General features: G+C 38.0%; 1 protein-coding gene across 3 annotated transcripts; it reads left to right on the top strand.

Annotated features, from left to right (window-relative positions):
- The first annotated feature begins 3375 nt into the window (after window positions 1–3375).
- Window positions 3376–6952, top strand: LOC108240564 (T-cell immunoglobulin and mucin domain-containing protein 4-like). 3 transcript variants are annotated; one of them, XM_017424122.3, is made up of 6 exons: window positions 3379–3590; window positions 3701–4039; window positions 4114–4158; window positions 4330–4400; window positions 5655–5748; window positions 5854–6952. In XM_017424122.3, exons 1-6 carry the CDS (start codon window positions 3476–3478, stop codon window positions 5940–5942), a joined length of 753 nt encoding a protein of 250 aa, XP_017279611.2. In that variant the 5' UTR covers window positions 3379–3475; the 3' UTR covers window positions 5943–6952. The 3 variants fall into 3 exon arrangements, with proteins under 3 accessions (XP_017279613.2, XP_017279611.2, XP_017279612.2); XM_017424123.3 differs by having other exon boundaries at window positions 3390–3590; window positions 5857–6952; XM_017424124.3 differs by lacking the exon at window positions 4114–4158 and having other exon boundaries at window positions 3376–3590.
- The last annotated feature ends 3423 nt before the right edge of the window (window positions 6953–10375 follow it).

Below are 10375 nucleotides of genomic sequence, written 5' to 3' on the forward strand. Positions count from 1 at the left end.
TAAAAGCAAGCACTTATTTTAAAGCTTATTTTAAAAGGTCTATTTTAATTTTAAATGCTAATTTGAGTTTACTAAAAGGTAAAAAAGAGGAATGAATAATATTATCTTTTAAATTTTTTATATTATGCAATATATTATCAATGATTCATAACTTAAATACTGTATTTTAGATTATAAAATCAACAAATTTCTACTATAGTGGTTTTATATTAAAAATTGCATATAAATATATGTAACAAAATATAGATTTATATTTGTTTATTTACTTAAGAAAAACTTCTTTAGGCCGGCCTCACTGAGTCTGAATTGAAGACTCCTGTGTGAGCTCATAGATTTGGGCAAAGAGAAACTCAGTTTCTCCAAAACGAGGTCATTCAAAGAGCTATCTACAACAGGTGAGATAATAATTATTTATCATCTTTTCATTGAACCACGCTTTGAAAGAGCTGAACGATTAACTATAAAGCTGTTGTCTCTTCAAGAAGATACTGTATTATCTGACCTGAACGACCTGAAAAAGAAGCAAAACAAAAAAAAAATATCCTGACTCCAAAACTCCTGTGTTCAGTTTTGCCTTGCCTCATGAATAACTGCAACAATTTCTTCCAATAAAACTACCACAAGACCTAAACTTGTTGCATATTGTTTTTCTTTCTGCGTCTTTCTGTTTCAGGTGTCATCCTGTTTGTTTCCAGTCAGAGATTCAGAATCGAAGACGCGATTCCCTGCACCGGTATTTGGAAAGACAGAGCATCACATTCCAGTGTGAGGACTGTGATCTCTGGAGCGCAGCGCGGCGAGGGGGTGACAGAGGTGACAAGTGGATGTGGAGACAGGTTTGACAGTCATGAACAGAGGGCAGTTAAAAACCGGTAGAGGCAGAATATTTTCCCCAGACTGCTGTCCTCATACACACACACACACACACACACACTGACACTTCCTTTCCATCAGTAATGCCCATAACAAGGAGAGTTTAACACACACACACACAAACTGTATAGTACACATACACTCAGGTGAAAGTTGATGGCTGAACTTGCACCATCTGAATGTGAGAAAGCTGGAGGGTTTTAAAAGAAACTTCTTGTGGGAAAAAAAGAGAAATAAGCTATTATATTGAGGCTTTTTATAATTTTGAGAAAAACAAATAAACTTCAGGTGGATAACCCCCTCAGTAAGTGCTCAGCGTCATGTCCAGAAAACCTCTAGATAAGGAGGCATCCTAATCAGATGTTTGAACCACCTCAGCTGACTCCTTTTGATGCAGAGGAGCAGCGACTCTTCGCCCAGATGATGGAGCTCCTGACTCCATCTCTAAGGCTGAGCCCCAACACCCTACAAAGGAATCTCATCTCCGATGTTTGTATTGAAGACCTTGTTCTTTCGGTCATGATCCATACCTCGTGACCTCAGGTGAGGCGTGAAACTTAAACAGATCAGTAAATTGAGAGCATCGTCTGTTTTGTTCAGCTCCTTCAGCACCACAGACCAGAGCAACACCCTCGATCTGTCAATCCATCTCCTGCTTCACCCTGTCATCATGTGTGAACAACACTCTGAGATACTTTACCTCCTCCACAGAGATTCACCCTAACCCGGAGGAAACCTTCCTTCTTCTTTAGGAACAATATTCCAGTTATCTTGTCATACCTTTGCTTCAGCAACACTTTAATTGCTGGGCTTTTAAAGAAGTATTGACATGGTGTCGTCATTTAGAAAACAATTGAATGTTCAGGGTAGTCTTCTAATTTTAAAACCGAGTGAGTTTTAAAATTAGAAGACTAACCTAAAGGGCGTTACCTGCAGGGAGGTGATTGACTAAGGGGCTTATTTTGCTTCAGTTAAAAAAAGAACAGGCGAGGATCTTGTCAACCCCTTTAAAAGGCCACTGAGAGTGAAGACACTGCTGGCGTCAGCTTTTTGTGTTAACATGAAGTAAACGAGTTTGGCATTAGCGCTTACAAACACCGGAGAGCAATAAAAGCAGAAACTTGTTAGACCTATCTGCACAAGGGTGCACATTGTTGATTAGAAATGGCGACACAGAGCCTCAAAAGATGGGACAATCAGTTAATTTACCCATCATAAAACCAAATTACACCATCTAAAATCAAATGAACCGTAAAACTCTTAAGCGTTTGCAGCTACCCTCATTAGGACGGGGCTGGCCCCCATAAGGGCGACTGGCAAGATCAGTGATTATTCAAGAAAAGGTCTTAATGTGGCGACAATACCCCCCCCCCTCCCCCCCCCACACACACACCTAAATGAGATCCTCATTAAAATGCTGCTGCTCACCCTTGGATTTAGAATAGAACAGAATAAATTAAACAACCTCTAAAATAGAGAGATAAAATCCTTAAAAACAAGAACAAGAACCCCAGATCATCAGTATACAATATAAAAATCAATAGGCCCATAAAAATTCAATTTAAAAGAAATCGATTGGTGTCATGGTAGAATCCCAATAATTGTCAGATTGAGGCCACAACAAGAACAACCCAGCTTCTCCACCTCTGTAGTTTCCTGTAGAAACCACTGGTGTCGACCCCAAGAAGAACCTGCATCCCAGAGGGGTTGTGTTCACGACAGAGGGCCGTCACTTGAGATAGTGTGCCTCCAGGGTCAATCAGACGATGAAGGGTATGCTCACTAAGTGTATATGCATAAAAGTCACTTAAATGTGACTGACCTCTTAAAGCATCTCTCAGGGTTCGCAGACGAGCGATGGGGATCAAAGACTAAATATCATTCATGTGTAGAGCATCCATCAACACAGTGTTGTCACAGTGCCTGTGAATACACAATGATTGCATGAAAAGCATCGTTTTGGTTTTGTTTTTTTTCCATCTGTGTAAATGAACTGAGTTCTGTACAGAGACAGCGGTCTCACAACAACAGACCACAGCAGACACATCGTCGCAGGAGCCAGGCAGTGACAGTAAAGTCATGTGTGCCAAATTACTGCAACAATCTTTAGCGTTTCTGAATTTTACTGCAGCATATTCCAGGTGACGTTTTAATGAGAATTTTAAAAATCTTGAGAAATGTGAAAAAAAACCCAAACAAACCCAATGCCATTGCAGAAGAACCACACCGATCATATCATTTTTAAAAACCTCAAAGCGAATTTCTCAATAACTTCTTGTTTTAGTCAGAACTCTTCGTCACACATCATGTTCACTGGTAGATGTTTGTGTCATCTTCCTCTTTAAAACCTTCCTGTTCTCGACAAACTTAGAATTAAATGTTGGGTTTAAATTTAGAAAACGTCAAGGTTTTTTTGTTTGACTTATTTTGCAACATATTAAAGCTGAAGTTTAAACGGAGCCTGAGTTGGTTTATGGCAGCAGATGTGACAGATTACGTTCCAAGAGCAAATCTTAAGAACTCAGTTCCACATTTCCACATTTCCTTCCTCCTTTTTCTGAAAAGGAACTGAAAGCTTTTGTATAATTCTGCTCAATCTGACATGGAGTGTGTGTGGAGGGAGAAAATCGTTATATCCTCTCTTCAGAACATGTTTATACGATATGCTACACACATGCGAGGTCTTTCGCTTTCTTTCCTTCTGATCCTGATCCAAGGTAAGTCAATATTTTAGGCTGTTTTTGGTTTCTCCTGTTTGTAGTGTTGGGGTTTGTGTGGATCCGTAGGTGTAGGTGTGTTTCATCTCATCCTTGCCATTCTTTTACAGCATCTTCCTGCACCATCAGAGTCACTGGTCGGATTGGACAGAATGTTACTTTGCCCTGCATGTATGACGCACAGACCGAAGGAGGCAACAGCTTCTGCTGGGGACATGAGCAGGTGCCCCTGTTCAAATGCTCCAACTTAGTCCTTTCATCCAAGAATGGGAATGTTGTTTTCAGGAAGTCCCCCAAGTACCAGCTGCTGGGACGGGTGGCAGAGGGCGACTTTTCCTTGACCGTCCTCGACGCTCAGAGGAGTGATGCTGGTGTGTACGGCTGCAGGGTGGAGGTTCCTGGCTTATTTAACGACCAGAAGGTCAACACAGAACTGATTATAGAAGAAGGTAATGCTGAAACCATATAAAAGATAACGTCTGTCATGTTTTCTAAGATTAAATAATCAGACTGTTTAACCCAGCTCCTGTGGAACAACCTGTTACAACTTCTGATGCAACAACAAAAGGTATCATGTCCACATGAACTGTTTTAACTCTTTCTTTTTTTTGTTTTAAAGCTAAGGCTTTAAAACAGAAGTTTCATTTAAAAGACATATCTGGAGCATATTATTGTCTTAACATCTAAGAATTAACTGTATTGGTGGAAAGCAGCAACTCACAAGCTGAACTCTTTACAGAAATACTAACACCAGCACCGAATGACAGGGAAGTCCGAGAGTCGACAATGGAGAAGAGTGTAACAGATAAGGTACGTTTAAATAAGCAAACAGAAAAAATTACAGAAAATTATAATATGGTTTGTTTCTGCTTTATAATGGTACTATCCTTACAGATAATTTATAAATCTTTAATATAATTTTTTATATTGTAAATACTTCATAAATTACTAATTAAACATCAATAGATCAAAAGATCAGTTGTTTACTTTGAATTTATCCTGATAAATCTAAAATGTTGCCTGCTGCTCAGCTTGATTAAATTTCTCCTGTTTTCCAATTAACTCGAACTCACTGTCTTGAAAGGCGGGTGATCATGTAACCGCTTGTGTGTTGGTTTCTCTGTCTATTAGAAAAATAGCTCATGAACTATTGAACAGATTTTAATGAAACTCTCAGAAGGTAATCACAAGAAGTCCACCAAAGTGGCCATCTTGAATAGTTTTTTTAACCAATTGTTGTTCTGCTTATAGCAAAAATGTCTATTTTACAGACAGTAAACTACAGTTTGGTGAGAAAGTAGTTGCTTCATCGCCAACATGCTCTGAGCACTGACAAATTGTGTGAGATCTTTAATTATTTAAAACTTTAGCTTACAAGACTTGTATAACCCTATTAACATATTTTTGACTAATGTTTGAACTGAATATTTAGCTGCTAAAGAAGACAGACTAAAATATATTCGTCTAATTGTAGAGACAAACATCAGCTCACTTTTTGACAGAAAATGAGTCATATTACTGTCTTTATTTGATATATTATAACTGCTTATGAATGATCTATATGTGTTTACACCTTATTTATAGATTTTACGAGTTCTTTCTAAGGATAGCTCTGTTATGAGCAGGTATTTTATTATTTTTTAGCTCAACTAGAGTTTGAAAATACAAAAAACCTTTAGTTTTCTTGAACATTTATTAAAATATTTTATCAGGTGCAACCAACAATTAATGGTAGGAAATGTTTTTCCAACATGCCCTGTTGTTAACATTTACACACACTGAGCCCTTTTAGAGCCATTTAGTTTTTATAAAGTGATTTGAAAAAAGGAACCCTGCTAATTACAACCTGTAATTCATGGCATTTTAACATTTTTGGCAATAAAAAACAAACAAACAAAATAACCTGAGTAAATATTTTGATTCATATCTGAAATCACAGAGTATTGAAGTTATAAATATACTTATAGTTTACAAGATCAAATCATGCATTTTGACACAAATAGGAACTATATTTAATCAATAATCGTTCCAGTTTCTGCTGATAATTTTCTGCTTTTACTGCAGGAAATATCTGAAACCTTCCAGGGAGTGGGGAACATCGGAAGGATGGCAGTTATTTTCTTCCTCACCATCATCATAATCCTCGTCTTGATTATCCGTACGTGAGGAGTGGATTATAGATTGTGACTCACCCACCATCCAGATTCATTTTATGGTAATCTTCCTGAAAGATAGTTTTTAATTATTGCCTTTCTCTCTAAAGCAGGAAGGACAGTTCTGTCAAAGGAGAAGCTGCAACGCACCACCTTCACCGATGAGAATATTTATGAAAGCGTCTCGATGGTTAGATGATGCTCAGCATGGTGGCAACAAGAAGACCGAAGCACCTCTGGTGGCTCCAACGTAGCTGTTTGCTGTGTGCTAAAGCTTTCCTTCTCATTGTCTTTTTTAGTGATGAACAACTTAAAATCTGATAAATAACAACCAAAAGTGTCCCTTTTTCTCACTAAAGGAGCCAGTAGTTTCCCATCAGATGACAGTGAGATGGACAGAGATGGAAATTGCAAAAAATATCCAGCAGATTAATTAATCAGCTTTTTTTTTTTTCTCTTTGTGTCAAGAAAGGTTTGTGGATTGTTTACGACTGTGTTCACACTGCCATCTGCTGGACTTACTGAATATTATATTCAGAGCATAAAAAAAAGTTTACACCTGACTTCATCCATCTCTACAGAAGTAGAGTAACATGCTTAAAATAAATTTATTATAAATCCTTTTTTTTCTTTTTACATGTTTTACTTTATAATAAAACTGACTTCAAATGACTCCTTCTAATATGTAAATATTTGTTTTTAATTTTCTGGGAAGTGTAAAACTCAAACACAGCTTCTGTTTTCTCTTTGAGAATTTGCTTTCCTCCACAGTGGCTTGATTTTATGCATTTAATGTTGCTGAATGTAAAAAAAAAAAAGCTATTGTATTTTAGGTTTGTTTGAGAAAATAAAAGTACCTGAAGTTGATTATAAATCTCTTTTGATTGGGTACTCACCAAGACTACAGAGATCTAACACTCAGCTATTGCTCTGTTTCCACGTTTTAAAGCTCGTGAAATTTCAACATTTGAATTCAGGGAGAAAAAAATAGATTTAGGAGAAAAAGAGGAAGCTCTGAGCTGGTCTGCTGAACACACAGTGGACTCTTGAACTCTACTCAGAAGGTCAAAAAAACAGAAAAGAAGTTATTGTCTGTTTAAAAAGCCACATTTGTCTCTGTAACACTGAAAGTATTTAGCATTTATTTTGCTGCAGCTGATGGTTTGCAATATCTGATTGTCAATATAAAATAAATTGTGTTTCAAAATACTGAATTTGCAATTTTAAAGTGTTTTTAAACATGGATAAAGAATCAGAGGAAATCCTTAGATCTCTGACTTTTGTCACCTCATGGTTCAGCCAATCTCAAAATGATTTACCGAAGTGAATATTCGGTTTTACCGTGTGTTTCTTTTTGTATTTAGTGTTTGATTCTGGTTTGGGTTTATTGTTGTCTTCACGTTTTGTCTTGTTCTCTGTGCCTCTGTCATCATTCACTTCTCCTCAGTCTATCTTGTCTGCCTGCCACGCCCATCTAAACCTGCCCCAAGTTTAGTAATCATCTCACCTGTGCCCACTTCCCCTAATTACCTCCTGTCTTTAAAACCCGGTCATCTCCTCCACTTACTCAGTGGCCTGTTGTTGCTTCATGTGCTGTCTGCTTGTCCCTCTCGTCTTGTGTCTCGTTCTTGGATTTTGGATATGTTTAGTTTTGTTTTTGTTTCTTTATTTTTTAAATAAAATAGTTTTTCCTTGAAGTTTTCAAGATGAGTCTGCACTCTGGGTTTGCCTCTCTCTCCGCCCAGCATGACAATTACTGTGGTTTCTTTGGTTTGTTGATAGCATCATTGACCGTCCTTGAATAGTGACTTGTCTTCATCAATCATACAAGTAGAAACTCTTCATTATTCATCATCATTTACAGCAAAATGTATATTTAAAATATGAAGGCAGCATTGTGTGGATTGGGAGAACTCATGAGGGTTAAACTGTAGTGTGATAAATGAATGAAAATCGTAGTTTTGAGCAGAATATTTATCCTCTTCAGTAGTATCTGCTTGGATTGGTAGAGTGGGGTGTTAACAGGGTTCAGATGCTGCTCAAACTGCACAATAAGCAGAAACCCCTCCTCCCATGTTCAAACAAAACTCGGCTGGTGAATGGGAGATAAGTTTGTTTTCTACGCCTCAGTTTCTTCATCAAAATCCATCAACTATAGTTTTAATGTTTTCTCATTTATAAAGTAAAGAAACTTTACAAAGCTGTTGGAAACTTCCCTTTTCTCAAATGTTGCTTTACATTCAGTTTTCATGATGAGTTGATTGAAAGTGATAATGAAGCCATGAAATAAAATTTACTCCATTTCACAAAAATTGTGAAATTGTGTTGTTTTTGTTTCTCTTCCAGTTCCTTTTTTTCCTGTTAATTTTGATTGTAAAAATACAACGTCATTGATTCTACCTCTGGGCTGGGGATTTATTCTCTGAATCTCCCTGAATCCTGACTATATCAGCACATTTCTGAGAAAAGTGCTCTCACCGACACAAAGTGAAAAAGTTCTGAGATTTCCTTTTTCTCCTCCATCTCTTCCTGTTTCTCATATTAGTATAAAGAAGTTATTGGAAAGCCCTTTGATGGACTAGCGATGAGTACAGGGCGTCCTTCAGCTCTCGCCCAATGATTCATGAGATAAATTTCGCAATGAATGAATGAATTGTGTCTCAGTTGATAAGTTGAATTAAAGTAACAGTTTCCCTTTTTTGAAGTGGGTTCTTTTTGGAAAAGTTATGAACAATTTTTATCTTACTTGTTGTAGAGAGCTCTTTGAACAACTTCAGTTTGAATAATTAGACTTAAACTTTGACCGAACAGAAGATCTAATGCAGGGGTGGGCAATCGAGCCACTATCCTGTTACTTGTTTCTCTGCTCCAACACACCTGATTACCTCTTCATGTTCTGCAGAAACCTGTCAATCCCCCATTGATTCAAATCAGGTGTCTTGGAGCAGAGAAACAAGTAAAACCTGCAGGATAGTGGCCCTCCAGAACCAGGATTACCTACCCCCGATCTAATGGCTGGTCTGAGCAAGTCCAGGACCAAACTGGATTGTTGCCATTCTAAAACAATCTCTAACCTTAAAAAGTTCACGTCAGTTTATACGAGTGCTGTTTATGAACCTACATTTAATTATGCATTATACTGCAAAATAATGCACATTATATTTCTGTCAGAAGTGTCTCAGGCTGCATTGGAATAATTGCTTCCGCTATCTGTGTTCGCAAATAATCCTGGAATATTGCGTAAATAACTGTGTTTTGACACCACTGCGTGTTGGAACATCTGAGGTCACCACGCAGGCTCCATTCCTCATGAATGAGAAAGAGGTAGAAAAAGGTGGGTTTCATCAAATTCCTGGGGATCTACATAAGTGAAGACCTCACTTGGACATTGAGCACCTCCAGCCTGATGAAGAGAGTCCAGCAGAAACTCATCTTCCTTTGAAAGCTAAAACAGACTAGCCTATCCTCAGAACCGCTCATAAAGCACAACAGAGAGCATCCTCTGCTAAAGCTGCATAACGTGGTGTTTATGCTGCACTGCAGATAACAGGAGAGACCTGTCCGAGGTGGTTAAAACTGTCCAGAAGACTGTGGGGGCTCCATTCCTTACTCTGGACAATCTGCCTGCAGAGGAGGACGAGGTCTATCAAGGGGGATCAAATTTACTTGGAATACTCTTTGTACCCCTTCAGGGCCCTAAAATCTAAATCCAACAGGATGAGGAGCAACTTCTTTTTAGTGCAGACCCCCATCAACCCTCCCCAACACACACACACACACACACATTTAATGTAATTATTATATAGGATATAGATAAACTGATGCTGCTGCCTTGACTGCATTTTAATGCTTATTGATTTGAACTTTTACTATTTACTGCTTTATAAAGTGCTGCCTAGTTGTTTAGTTACAATTTTCTGCTGCTGCTTTCCTTTTGGGATACCAAACTGAATTTTACTGTATAGATTACATTATTACAGAATTACAGTAGCAAGAAACTTCCTTAAATCTCCTCCCTCTGAGGTGCTGACAATTGAATTAATGCTTTTTCACACGTCCTTTTGACATCTAACAGTCACACTCATGCACAGGCAGACAAAGTCCTTGCAGATAAACGTAACTCTAAGACAGACATTCTGACTCTAGCAAAGTACAAAATGAATTCACACTGGAATGTCTTGGCATTGAACTGAGAAAATAAACCACAACACTGATTATTATTATTGAAACAAAATAACATTTCACTGTTTCTTGGTAATAGTTAGGCCTCTTCAAATTTAACACCATTTCTCCAAACTGAGGTAATTAAAAACAGCTGTATACAGCAGGTAAGATAATAACTGTTCATAACCTTTCCACAGAACCCCACTTTAAAACTGATCTGTCCTTTAAGTATCTCATAAATCCTTCTGAATTTGGATTTTATTTTTAATTTCAACTTAACAAGTAATAATGAACACCAATAAATGATAGAATTATGTTTCTACAGCGAGCACCTGGTGGCCGGGCTTTCACCCATGGAGCCCGGCCGGGCACAGCCCGAAGAGGATATGTGGGTCCCCCTTCCCATGGGCTCACCACCTATGGGAGGGGCCAAAGGGGTCGGGTGCAATCTGGGATGGGTAGTGGCCG

Source organism: Kryptolebias marmoratus, linkage group LG9 (genome assembly GCF_001649575.2).
Source record: "Kryptolebias marmoratus isolate JLee-2015 linkage group LG9, ASM164957v2, whole genome shotgun sequence".
NCBI classification, from domain to species: domain Eukaryota; kingdom Metazoa; phylum Chordata; class Actinopteri; order Cyprinodontiformes; family Rivulidae; genus Kryptolebias; species Kryptolebias marmoratus.

What these genes read in the sequence shown, in the direction of transcription:
- LOC108240564 (XM_017424122.3), top strand. Translation starts at nt 3,476, where the DNA reads ATGGAGTGTGTGTGGAGGGAGAAAATCGTTATATCCTCTCTTCAGAAC. An exon ending in AGAACTGATTATAGAAGAAG is followed by an intron (nt 4,040 to 4,113) that starts GTAATGCTGAAA and finishes TGTTTAACCCAG; the next exon opens with CTCCTGTGGAACAACCTGTT. An exon ending in TTCTGATGCAACAACAAAAG is followed by an intron (nt 4,159 to 4,329) that starts GTATCATGTCCA and finishes AACTCTTTACAG; the next exon opens with AAATACTAACACCAGCACCG.